General features: G+C 41.3%; 1 protein-coding gene across 1 annotated transcript in view; it reads left to right on the forward strand.

Moving 5' to 3' along the window:
- Positions 1 to 14,159, forward strand: part of EFNB2 (ephrin B2) — a 44,299-nt gene continuing 30,140 nt past the window's right edge. The window contains exon 1 of the mRNA XM_082076321.1: positions 1 to 829. Coding sequence (XP_081932447.1) covers positions 702 to 829 — 128 coding nt within the window. The 5' untranslated portion in view covers positions 1 to 701. The remainder of the gene's footprint in view (positions 830 to 14,159) is intronic.

Genomic DNA, 14,159 nt, shown 5'->3' on the forward strand with positions numbered 1-14,159 from the left:
TTTGCCGGCAAGAAGGACAGCGGTGCCCCTCGGGGAAGCCGGGGCCCTGCGGATGCGCCTCCCCGGGACCTGGGGAGCTGACTCTCGGAGTGGATTTATTGACTCGTGGTTGTTGCCGAGCTCCCCGAAACAGCCCGAGCTGGTGCCTGTGCGGATTGCAAACTGCAGGGAGCAGTGAGAGACACACAGGAGGAGCTTCCTGACGAGGCTGTTACCCTTACCCCAATCCATTTATTTCTCCCACCACCATTTATTTTATTTTACCTTTTTTTTTTTTTAAACTCCTTTTCACGCGAGCCTTAGACACTGTGAACGTGTATGGCGCACTGGATCCAAATGGGAGTTGGCAGTTTGAGTGGCATCTTCCAAGGCAGCCGGGAGACCCCCAGTAAGAGGAAGGACTGAGGCATTTACGTTTTTTGTTGTTGTTATTGCTGTTTCTTCGGGAGTAGCTTGGATCTTACCTCGCAGGAGAATTTCCTACATGCGAGTGGCATACATGACTCAGTAGATCTGCTTACGTCTCTCACCAAGTGCATCGTCGACCTTTCGCGTGTAATTTTTTTTTTTTTTTCTTCCCTATTCATCATCCCGGCTGTTGGGATACCGGGCACCCACCCTGCTGTTGCTGCTCAGGTGCGGGGAAGCCGCACAGCGGAGTTGGCGAAGCTCCGGGGAAGGACTCGGTGCCGCCTGCGACCATGGCAGCGCGCAGGCGAGACGCCTCCGCCTGGAAGTACTGCTGGGGAGTCGCGATGGTTTTATGCAGAACTGCGCTGGCGAGGTCCATCGTTTTAGACCCCATATATTGGAATTCCTCCAACCCCAAGTAAGTTTCCATCCCGCTTCTGCCCGCCACCTCCCCCGGGATGGGGCGGGGGGGGGGGCTGGTGCCGCGGCCGCCGGGAGCCACAGTGGCGGGGTGGGGGTCGCTGCGAGCGGCGGCTGCGGGGGATTTCAGGCTGGGCCGGCAGCAAGATCTGGCCCTCTCCAGGGCGGGTGGTCCGTGTCACGGCGGAGCTGCTCCCTCCGCCGCTTGACCCTGGCGGGAGGGTCCTGGGAGGAAGGGGGAGCGGCAGCGGGATGGGACGGGGCGGTGGGGCCGGGATCTGGGCGGTGGCACTGGGCTGCAACCTGCGGGCCGGGTGTGGGCTCCGCTCCGGCGGAGCCGCCGCCTCCCCGGGGCGGGAGTAGCGGCGGAGGCCGGCGGGGCCGGGCCGCGCTGGGTTTCCAGGAAGGGGTGATACTCTTCAACTTCTCCGTCTGCAGATGCAAACTCATCCCATTGACTCCAGCGAAGTTACATCTGCTTATAACAGGGCTAAATTTGGTTGTGGAGTTGATGGTATCAAGGCACATGTCAGTGAGTAATGAACTAAGCATTACCCATCACACGACCATTTAGTGTCATTCTTCATTAACAAACCCAGGCAAAAAAGCACATGTGTTCCCAGGACTTCACTATCAAAGCACGCTCTTAAAATAGAAGCATATATTTCTAAAAAAGCTTCTGTACTCCAACATACAAAATTATTGCTGTTGGGGAAAGGAACTTTTTGGGAAGTGGGCCGTCTTTCTAAAGAGAAATCTGCAGTCAGTGATGGAAAAACTATTTTTACTTCTCTTTTTGTCCCCTTTCATTTTTAAGATGCAAAATAAAAGTTGGCTTTGTTCAGTTGTGAAATCCTTTGAACTTTTGTGATCAAAACCACTATTTTAGAAAGCAAAAATCATCATAAGAAGGATAGTATGTAAAGCGTTTAGGAAGTCTTGCACTAGAGGTGGTTTAAAGTAATTTATTTTAACTCATGCTACATATTCAATTATACGTATTTAAAAGCAAACCACATGCATTGCGTTAATTGAATTTAGAATTTCCCATTAAATCCAGTAAGTACACATCTTGTTCTCCCGGGGGACTCTTTAGAGGAAATGTTAGGTGGTGACGAGACAAGAAGAATGGAGTATTTCCTGGATCAGGGATTAAATCCGTGTAGGTGGCAGGATCTCCAGGAGTTTGTGAAGATTTCAAAGTTTGTGTTAGGAGTAGCATCTGAAGTTTATCGAGTAGTCTTGTGTTACAGTCATTACCTACTGCAGAAGAAAAAAGTCGCTGGAGATTTCTGCCAGTGTTTTTCAATAATGGACATATTTGCTGGATCTCTTTAAGGTTTCTTTATGTAAAACTTTTCTGATCTTTTTTTTTTAAAAAAAAAAAAAAAAGCAACGTGACAGGAATGCTGTGGGCTGTGCAGTTCCATATTTTTATTCCTAACATTGTGTGACAGATGATCATTTTATGTATGCACCAGGTGGGAAGCCAGTTAAAATAAAATGAAGTTTAGCTCCAGTTATTGGCTCTGCGCTTTCATAATGCTACATCGTCGAAGCCTTTCTTTGGCTTAGGAAAGGTACGACGTAACATCGGAGAATAAAGCGACCTGTCCGGTTATAAAGTGGTCTTCATAATGCTATTTGAATTTTGGAAAGTCAGAAGCTCCGAGCCGGGGTTGCATTGCATGAGTGGGCCTGCTGTGCTGGTGGAAGACAGGCTGGGCTCAGCCTTAGACGAAGGGGAAGGCTCTTGCATCCCCAGCCCTGGCTGGGTTTATGCCTACAGAGGTCACTCTTCCAATGCAGAAGAGTTCGCAGCTATGGCCTCTCTCCTGACAGCTCCAACCTGCTGTTGCTTTTTTAACTTAACCTTGGTAACATTTATTATTAGCCATCAGTGAAATGAAAGCATCTGAGCAGCTGAATTCAACCCATCTTACAGTGCCTGGGGATACCCTTCCTTTATCAAATACGCGTTGTGTTTCCATCTGTCTAATTCTGAACTATTTAACTACGAAAAAAGGTTTGAATGTTGTTAATGGTAGATCTAATGATAATATCTAATTAGTTTTTTTTCAACTTTAATGCACGCTTAAAAATAGGTTGTGCTGTTGATGTAATTTAGTTTTCTTGAGTGATTCATTGAGGCTTAATCACCACAGTGAAGAAGTACACTATTAAAATTAGGCTTTTCAATTGCTGGGGCTAGTGATTTATAGGCCACTTGGAGGCCTGTAGTTTGAGGAAGCTTACAAATGCATTACTGATATTGCTGCCGGTGAGACAGCTCCACTTCCCTGAGCAAGATTTCTTACTAATTCTTGTCACAATTGTTTGCCTGAAGGATATGGAATAATTTCTCCTTAGACAAGGCTGTCCTCACTCTGGATTCAAGCTGAATGTTAGCTTGAGAAGTAAGCTGCTGAATGGATTTTGGCGTAGTATAATAATAAAGCTCCTTTTTAGGTTTGAAATAATAACTATCTTTGGTGCCAGCTAATTTATTCAGGGAAGCTGTGCATTTAACTCTATTGAAAGCCTCAACACATAAATCTTCTGAACAGGTAGGCAATTAAATGCTGGGAGAAGTTGTTACTCAGGTTAATATAAAGTATGAAATAATAAATTCTAGGTTAAGGTGAATGTATAAACTGAATTGGTTTTGCAGTGAAGTTTTGAGGGTATAATTTCTAGCAGGTGGCTGGGATGGAGAGCACTCAGTTGCTGTTTGAAGTCAGAGCTCCCTGCCCTGTTCTCCCTTCTCTCCCTTTCTAGAGATCCACTTCCGTTGCCTCGACCAAATCACAAGAGGTGTGTTTTAAATGACATACAGAAAATAATTATACCTGCGACCTTACTGCTTGGGAGGTTAAATGTCATTGTTGCAGATGGTTTTGGTAGACTTTACAGACTTCTCATGTGAAGAGCCTTAGATCTCATGATCTTGGAAACACAGAGAAGAATTACTCTGTAGACCTAACTCCTGTTGACACTTTTTAATGGGGGACTTTCTGCCTGTGTTGTTTCTGCCAAGGTAAACAATGTGTATAGATAGGAGGATTACCTCGGTTTCACCTCACAAGGGCTCACCAAGGCGGTGCGCCTTTGGCACGCAGGACAGCATGTAATGTTATGGGCTGTCTTGTAGTCAAATGGTAAAGAAAATTCATTAAAAAAACATCGCTTATGTCTAAATGCCGCTATTCCCTGTGTGCTACAGGCCAGTGAGCCAAGCAGTTCCGCTTAGTGACATGTGGAAGGTTATCCTCACAAGTGGTGTGTTTGACACTGATTAAGTTAGATTATATAGCTGTTTTTCTCTGCCTCTGATAACCAGTTATATATGGGATATTTCACAGCCAGCCTCTCAATGAATGCTAACATGTCAGAAACTGATAAAATAAACTACAATTGATGACCCTGTTAAATGGTCTATTCAGTAGCATATAGACTAGTCTGCTTCTCATTGTATCTGGAATTCTTATTTTTGTAGGTAAACAAATGCACATTCACTACCGACTGAATAGCCCCTTGAACTATGCTCTGCAGTTTGCATTTGGGTTAATCTTGTCGGTTTTAATATAGAGAGGGGAAAAAAGGAGAAAGCACCAGGGGTGGAATTGTTAGTGCTTTCACATCCACATTCCTCACATTTTGTCAGGATGATAAACTGTAGGTAATGGACAGCCGTTGTTTCTCAGGACAGGCGAGCCAGCCAGAGCACAAAGAGCTCGCTAAACCGATATCTCACAACATGTTTGGGAGCCTCTCAGCTAGACAAGAATTTATTTGGGAGTCCTGTGTCATGGGACCGCACTTTCTAACCTCAGCAATTACAGCTTCAAGCTGAAGAAACAGGAGTGGAAGGTTAAAATGATTTAAACACATGCTCCTAAATTGTACCCAAAACATAGCTGTTGACACTTGGCATGCTAATACAAGCAGTGAGCAGTGGCTTCCAGTCCATTGATATCTCTGGCATTCGTAGCCAGGTCTCCAAAGCACAAGTGAATTAGCAAAATGAATACAGAACAAACTGAAGGCTGAATTCTTGAGCTGGTTATTTTCCCCAGCCTTTCATACATGGAATATAATTGCTATATTATTTATAGTCATTATCTTAAAGCATGTTATCTGTAAGCAGTGCTACATTATTTCACTTTGTTTAATGAAGTAATTGCCTTTAGAAAGGCAGTGACTAGAAGTCAAGCTAAAATCACTTAAGTTCTTCTTCTTCCCACACACTAGAATGCCTCCCTCCCTTTTTTTTTTTTCATCTCCCAGTTTTATTGGAAGGAGATCACATTGCTCTACGTGTATCACTAAGGATCGTCTCAAATTCAGCTAAGGTTCCTGTAATAGGAAGTCAGTGGAGGGCCTGAGGTGACTGCCGTGACACGCTGGCAAGGACAGGACTTTCAGCCCTGTGCAGTAGCCAGAGCCAGGGGTGCTTGCTCTTTTTTTTGTGGAAGATCTGGTCTTCGTGTGTTGTGCAACCTGCAGTACTTGAAATTGCTTGTTGCAAATGAGAAGAAAGTGTTCCTTCTGAGAAAAAAAATAGTGATTAAAATGGTATTCATGTGTGCCTAATGTCTGCTTGCTTTGGCTGCTGACATAAAGAAACCTGTTTTTCTGGTCATTTATCATACATCTACATGGATTTGCTTATGAGCTCATTCTTTGTGAGGCGTTGTGGAAACTTAAATAGGAATGTTAAACTGCTTGAAATATTTTGATGAAAATATGCAGTGCCACAGAATATAGACTTTTAACCAGAACACTGTTGTCTTGAGCGAGGGGAGTTTTTTGGGGGGTGGGGAGGGAGCAGCAAAGGAGAAGAGTTTTGGGGGGGAGTTGCATGAAAAGCAGAGGAAGGGAGGATGGCAAAAGGACAGTGTTAGAAGAGCTTGGAAAAACTCCTGTGGCTTCATTGTCTCTCTAAAGCCAGGGAACACAAAGACAAATGCAGTTCAGCCTTTCTCCCATGATAGAAAATGTAAACCGTTGACATAGCTCCCATGTTTAACTTGTTTAATTCTCATTTTAAATTCAGTACTATACCAGCCGTGTGAACTCTGAAGATTTCTTTAGTAATCCATTTTGTAGTTCCGAATCAAAAACAAAGTGAAAAGGTCTGACACAATTTGCTTTTATTTTTAGGCAAATCAACCCTGGTCATAGTTAATAAGGGGATTACAACCCAGACTAGGTCTTTACAGATGTAATGTAAATCAAGGGCAGAGTATAAAGAAACTGATCCCTTTTGATTGAAGTATGGTAAAAAGGCATAGAGAAACTAGCAGCAGTAATCTGATTGTATGGCAATAAAACCACCATTTTCTGTCTTTCAGATAAAAATAATGTGGTAAATCCATGCAGTTCATAAGATGTAAAGGCAGATAAAGGGTGATGCCATGGCAACATATAGATTAGCTTGATGTTAGAAATGACACGTCTCTCAAAGGGGTGTTAGAAACTAAGGGCCTTGCTCCGGGCTGTAAGGTATTATGTGAGAACTGCACAAAACTTGGGGGCCGGGATTAGAACGCATGAAAAGCCTACTTGTGGCTTGGGATGGTTAAAGCAGTAAAGAAAAGCTGCTCAGTTCTTGCTCATTGGTGGCGTATAATATGGTAAAGATAGATTTCATTTACTGCTTTCTGCCCAGACGGGGACTGATTAAAACTTGAGATGGCTGCAATTGTTAGGTGTGGAAGATTTTCCCTTTTTGTAACTCCTGCCCTAGCAGCAGCCTTTCTGAAGAATTAGCTGCACTTGGGGTTTGTTGCCTTAATCTATTTGGGTTTCGGGCAGGAGCATGCTGGCAAGGAACAAGAGAGCAGAGGGGATAGGTAGGACTGGGGTTATCTGGAAAGAAAACAGAGACCTTTTGATTTCAGCTGTGTTCTAGGCTCTAGTCTCCATCTCACACTCCATGGGAGCAGCAAAGATAAACACACTGCATTGTCTGTACCTTGGCCAGGTGATACTTGAGCATCTCTTGTGTCCTGAAACAATATAAAAGAAAAAAACCCCACCAAACACCAAAAAACCCCAACAAAACAAAACAGCATCCATTCCTATTTACCAATAAAGCTACAGATAACCAAATTCATCTGGCTGAGTCTCTAGGTGGTATTTATTTCCGAAAGGCAGGCTGCAATCTGGACATGAATGAGATAAGCATCTGTCTATCCCCCGCCCCCCATTCCACCCCAACTTAAAATCATTGGAATGAGTTTGCTGTCAGTCCCTTGGTTCACCCTGCTGACAAATTAGCCATTGTTTTGTCCTTTATTTTAAGCGATCCGTAGCTGTAAAGGTAGTAAACTATCATTCCTAGTGTAGCTACTTGGATTTTCTTCTTCTTGCCTTTTCTCTTAAAGAGCCTTCTAAATAGTTAAGACTTGCTTTTTTTTTTTTTTTACCCAAATGAAAACCGTAAACACCCACAACTTAAAGTCAGCATTACATTGCAAATCAGGGGTAAGATTCAAACGAGAAATATTTACTTTATTGCCTGCTCATTTTTCTGCTAAGGGGGGAAGGAAAGCACTCTGCATTTGTTAGGCAGAGTCTAGACATAGGGGGAAAAAACACTGAAGCCTACAATAACAGTTGTGTCTTTCTTTAGTGGGAATGAGCCTGGGATGAGCTCGGCAAAATGGAATTCATGCTGTTTGTTTGGCAGTGGCTTAGACACTTTTTAAATTTCGCCCTCCCCCCCCTTTTTTTTATAAAGATGTTAATTACATGCTTGAATTTATCATTCTTATCCTACCCCATAGTAAGCTGGAAAGCTTCACAGTTCTGACTGAAAAAGGAACTCCAGAACCAAAACTGTCAAGCTGCTTGATGCTGATGTGATTTAACAAATGAAAAATAAACAAGTGCATATAGGGAGCTGAACAGATTGGCAGAATATACGGGGCCTGAAGTGCTCAGATACGTTTCCTCTCTTGCAGCTTAACCTTCACAAATCTATATCAAAAGATCCAATTCATTTGCTGAAATTCTCCGAAGCGCAGGGGCACCCTCATCTAATTTACAGGCCGGTCACATCCAAGCACCTTGCATTCTGCATTTGACAATGATTGCTAATGGGCCATTCAACTAAAGTATTTGCTTGTTAACAGGGAACAGAGCATGATAAATGTCCAGCAAGCTTGCGGCCTCCTTCAGCTTTTCAAATGCAGACTGGTGCATATTTATGGCAGGCAAATGACAAAGGGAGAAGCTGAATTACTCTGGCCTTATGCTTTCTGTTCGAACAAGGGTTAAAGTAATTAAAGAAATAATGCAAAAACCGATGTCCTTTGTTTGCCCACCATTATCCAACATTTAGCTTTCGAACCTGCCTGTCATGTCACATTTCAGAAATGTACCAGATAAGGCTGGGGAGGTTTGGCAGGGCACGGGAAGGAGCGGGTGAAATTCCTTATGGGGCGCATCCCTCTTCCCATACAGAATCCTCTGCAGCTTCCCTGCTCCTCAACTAAGTTTTCACTGACATACATTAACTCGAAGATGGACTTGAAACACAGAGGTTTTGCAATTTGCACTTCTGTTCCCTAACTGAAAAAAAACCAAACCAAAACCCCAAGCCCAAAAGAGTGGAGAGGCTTTGAGACGACAAGCACTCAGTATGTTTTCTAAGAGCCAAGTATGAAAACAAAATGGGAGAACAAAAAGCAGTTTTGCTGTTGCTTCTCCGCCCCCAAGGGTGGGTAATCTCCAAAACTGAAACTATAAAGCATGGAAATTCCCTAAACTTGAAGTGTCTTCATTGTAATTTTGATTTTTTTTTTGGTGTGCTTGTAAATTCATGTTTCATCTTGGCCAGATTTTCAGAAGTCTTCAGACAGACTTAAATGCAGAATTATAATGGATAGTTTTATGTTCTGTATTTGAAAATGTCATTTAGTATTTTATATTTCTAGTTGCAAGTAGATAAACATGTTCAAGGCTTCTGTGTAGCTCCCGTTCAGCTCCATGAAAATACCTCCAGTGATTTCAGTGAGTATTACATTAGCCTGCAAGGGCTTTACATTATAATTGTTTTTTCACTATAGGCAAAATTATAATTTTCTTATAATGAACAAAATCTATCATTTTACTAGAGGAAAGACAACATCCAGATTTATTGTTTTTTCCTGGTAACCGTGATGCAGAGAACTTTCCTTTGATGCGATTATATACATTGTCAAAGACAGCAAATAAGGGCAGGACCTCTATCTTTTTTGGCAATCCGTGGCAGCCAACACCCAGTGTTTATTGCGGTATCAGCATGATAATTATAATGCAGCTGATTTAAACTTTGATGTAATAGTCTATGCTTTCTTCTGATTTTACACGTAGGTTCTAAGCCAAAAAAGATAAAGACTAGTAGAGGATTATGTTGCTATGTGAATCATTCCTGATGTATGGCAAATACATGACTATAAGATCAGTTTTCTACCTATAGTGATTTTTTTAAATGTCTCATAGCTAATGGCTAAAATAGGATTTATGAAACTTTATTTAGCAGGATTCAGACCTGTGTACACTTTAGAGTATAATCGCATTTTACACATGTCAACAGAAAATGAAAAATTATATGGCTATTATATGGATAGGTTAGATGGTAGGATGGTATGTTAGGCTGAAAAATACATGATGCTGCAAATGACTTCTCACTGTTTTGTTAGCTTTTATTTGAGTAGTGTGTTTACTTAGGTACCCAAACCAAAGAAGAGCGGTGGGAAAGGGGAACAGTGCACTGTAAAGGGAAGTGCATGTTAAAGCTAATAAGAAGGATTTAAAATTTATTGTTATTAGTTAAAGCCCAGTTGCAATTGAATGCTATTTTATTTTGGATTGGGAGTTCTGCCAGATTTCAGCCTGTCAGAGCTGAGAAGACTCAAATCAAGTCCAGGCCTACTTCTGCAGCAAACGGGAATCCTGGCTCCTTGCCTGTGGATTCATTTGGGAAGACCCATCTGGCTTTTGATGTTCTGCAAGTTTGAAGCAGTTTGTTTAAGGAACCTATGCAGCAAGCACTGGCGAAAGCACACATAACTGCGCTTCTGACTCTTCGAGTGGTGCATTGTTTCGCATTCTCATTTTTGCTGGTGCTTGCCATCTGTTTACCTACTGCCTGAGCAGCAGTTAGTTTCTATACCTGACTGGATAAAAGTCTAAATTTGGAGTTGCGAGCACCTTGACTCCTTTTGAGGATTTGCAATCCCATAGCATTCACTGTCCACACTTCAGTTGCTTTCTTCATGTTTAATTAATTTCAGTTTAGTTCAGAAGCAGTCTAGCTTAATCACTGCAAAACACTTGACATTTAGGTTGGTTTTTTTTTTTAGTTTTCTTTTTCCAAGGTATTTCCAAGCTGTATAGATTAGCTGAACAGGGAAGGCCACGTTGACAGGTAAGATTACTAGTCTGTGTGATAAATATTTTGAAAGAGACAATTTTTAGTGGTAATCATTGTTCCTTCTATCAGATGGGTTTCAGGCACTTTTTGAAGAAAAACAGAAGCCGAATCTTCGTAAACTTATTGCTTATTATAGTCTTTTCCATTCTGTGGGTCGGTCTGTGACAGCAAGGCGAGCGAGACTGCACTGTACTCCTAGGGCCTGACTCAGGAGACTGTCCTTATTCAGAAAAGCTCATGTTAAGCATGTGCTGAATACTGAATGTTTTTGCTGAAGCGGGACGAATTTAAGCATGAGCTGTCTTGAACCAAGGCCAGAGTGAAAACATTTTTGGGGGTTAGACAAAGACACATCTCTCTGAAGCTTCATTACATTTTTTTTTAAATGAGAAAATGATGTCAGAAGCTACGACTCTGTCTACATTTGGAAAGAGTCTCAATTTTTATGTAGCTTGCCCGTAGTCAGTGAGTTAAAATGGAGTGGTTGGAGCTCCTGCTGTCCCTGGCCATCTGCTGAACCTCTCTGATGGACTCTCCATCTAGGGCAAGGGTGTCCAATCTAGTGATGAATGCACTTCTGGACATTTACAGGAGTTTTAAAACTATTCCAGTGTCAGTTTAGCTTAATTTGAGAGGTTCAGACCTGCAGCGGGCAAGCAAGCTGGTTCTTGGTAGCTCAAATACTGCTACTGTCTTGGAGGTGGCAGTGGCCGCCCAGTTTTATTCTGATTCTGAAAACCAGTCAAACTTTTGGAAAAGTTTGTGTTTAGTGTAAGAATGTAGGATCTCCGTGCTTGTGAGAGGCTAAGTCCTGGGTTAAATGTGAGATGCAAGTGCGGACTGATTTTAGATATGCCATTTGGATTTTTGCTTTATGCCATTTTCTCCCACCTCAAAACCATCTTTTTAATATAAAAAGAAAAAGGATGTGGTGTAGGAGTGATAGAGAATTGCAACTGGATTCTGAAAATCTTTGCATAACAATGATTTGCCAAAACAGGTTTGGTTTGTGATACAGTGCTGTTATTGATTTGGTATAACTTTTCCTGAAAGTTTTGAGTTAACAACTTGTTCTGCTTCCAGTGTTTACTTATGCAGGCAAATGGTATGCAGTAATATATTTTCTAATAACTGCAAAGCAGCTGAAATTTTTTCTTTGAATTTGAGATATAATCACCGATTATCAATGTCTCATCAAGTAACAAGACAGCCCCCGCCCTCGACTTTGCTTGGAGCATGTCTTGGAACAAGACTGTACAGGTGCAAACAAATTGTAGTTAAGCGAAAGAAGACTGCAAACTTGGGTTGGTATCCTTGTATTGTGGCTGACAGATTTGTTCATGTAACAGGAACGGTGGAGAAGAGCACAGAATAGCACAGCAGTAGAACAATCTGGTTTTATTGTTTCTTTCTTGTGATTTATATAGTGCCCTTTTTGAAAAGTACTTCTTTGGCAAGTGCCAGCTGCTCTCTGTTAGCTTTTTAAAAGCAAAGACTTTAGTGACTCGTGTAAGAAGCACACATGGTTTGGTTTGACTTTCCGTTCCATGCTAACTACTGCTCTGCGTCTTTTCAACAAAGCACCATCTTTCTTGGGTTTGGCACACCCCGCCTCGGCGAGCACGTCAAGCAGAGCAGTGGTTTTGTGTTACGCTGAATTCATGGCACAGATTATTTTTATTTTTCTTTTTTTTTTTTTTCAGAAATACAAACCATATATAAATACTTGATTATCTCTGCTGCAAGAGCAAAGAAGTACTTTAATATTCCCAGAAGCATATTTTGAGCAGCAATTCTTTAATTAAAACAACATTGGTCTCTTCCTGTATTTCATGGCTAGCAAATGAGAGAAAACACCAGTGTTAATATCAAAGGGAGTCAGTTTTCATTACAGTAATGGTTCAATTGTGCAATGCTGTAGGCAGTGAAATTTAATATTATTGTGACTTGTATTGTAATTGTAGGATGACAGAGGAAAATGGATTAAGTTTAAATATAAGTGTACACAGCAGCACATGGACTTTGTCAAATGGAAGCTGAAGGTTGGAGCAGGACGGGTCCCCTTCTGGCTCTATCATAATGAATTAGTATTTTGTAAATAACTGGCCACTAGACTACAGATTTATTACCTTTCGTAGATCTATGTGGACACACGCAGACATACATGGATTCCGTACTGACTGTAATTGCAGTGCAGAGTTGCAGAACGGGTTTATGCTTGTAGGCTTGCAGGGTATTTGAATGTCTAGGCTTCTCGTCTTCACCTTTCATGAAAATATTCTTGCCTGCCAGTTTGTGAAGTTTTCTTCTGAAGGATACACCCATCCTCTCAGTTAAGGGATTGCTAACAAATGAATGGCCTCAGACTGGAAAGCCCTTTGTCATTCTTTTCTTCCTGATGAATAAAACCAAATTCAAGTTGCAGATGATCTAGATGATCTTTGCTTTAGAAAACTGTGCTAGAGAGACAACTAGTCTTAATGACCAATATCCCCTTCTTTCCCAGTTGCCCATATGCATGCAGATAAAAATGGTAATTTAAACCATCCATTACTGATCTCTTGCATGGAAGACTAGGGACAATGAAAGCTAGATGTTTTGTTAGTTTTCAGTGTAGGTTAAGTGGAAGATGTCCCTGAAGCTGTGCCTGATAGTCTACTAGTGTGTAAACATGATGCTCTGTCTTCTTACCCCATATTTTCACAGTGTTTCTCAGACATACGTTCATGTTGAAACCTGTTCTAATGTTAAAGTGCAAAAGGGGGCAGTAAAGTGCTATCCAAAAAATGCTTGGTTTTTTTAAAGGGTATTTTTTTGTGGCAAAAGTTGCATTTCTCAATAGGCTTATAACCTCTCATTTAAAATAATGTTCACATTAATATCTTCTGTTTGAAAGGCTCACAAATGACACTAAAGCATATTGTTAAGCATTGTGGGAACAGTGTTTGCTGTACTTCCATGTTCTGTCCTTTAACCCAGTCCTGAAACATGATAAATATTTGGAAGGAATTGAAGGCAAGAAGCTTTCCTCAGATATATTTAGAACATAGCTATACGAAGCACTTCTGAAAGAATTCCAACTTTGCTAATCATGTCTGGTTCTCATGTTGTGCATTACCAGCATTGAGTTTCTGGAAAAACAAAATGAAAAGAATGCTGAGGCTAGGGGTTTCTGCTTGAAGTACTAAAGTGTGTAGTGGTGGCATGGGTCAAGAGTTGGGCTCTCATCCAGACCTGCATGCATCATTTGTCAAGAGGTAACTAGAAAGAGCAACTAATTACAATGCACCTACTGAGTGTTTTCTCTTTCAGAAATTCCTCAGAATAAGCCATTTATACAGATTGGCCACTACACTCTACTGCAGCCACTTGCAGTTTTTAAACTCTATGTAGAAAGCATGTTTCTGCTGAAATCCAATAAAAAGGAGAATTTGCCTATTTTTTCCATGCTTGTACATGAGAGCAAGTGTGCGATCAGTGATGTGAGGAGTGATTCCTTATTTGCTGAAGCCAAGCCCAGCCCTGTTGTGCGGGTTCATATTTCTGTAAATGCTGATGAAATGTTAATATAATACACTTTAAAATAGAACATTGGTCATATCCATCCCTTTTTTTTTTTTTTTTTCTTAGTTAGGAGACTGTCTTGAAGCACATTAGCGGTTCTTTTGTGGTAACCAGAATTGATTTTATAAATGGATCAGAATTCTCTAGTGCTTTAAGTACTTTTAGCAGAGTAGTAATTGCTTTCTGCACAACAATACAAAAAGTTAATTGCTATTACTAGTGCTTTATGTGGAGGTCATGTATGAAAACTGAATATAAAATCTATATTAAAAAAAAATTCTTTTGTGAACCGTAGTAAAAAATTAAATCGTACATCTTTTCAGCATTTCAAGCATTACCT

Source organism: Streptopelia decaocto, assembly GCF_964273445.1.
Source record: "Streptopelia decaocto genome assembly, chromosome: 1".
Classification (NCBI taxonomy): domain Eukaryota; kingdom Metazoa; phylum Chordata; class Aves; order Columbiformes; family Columbidae; genus Streptopelia; species Streptopelia decaocto.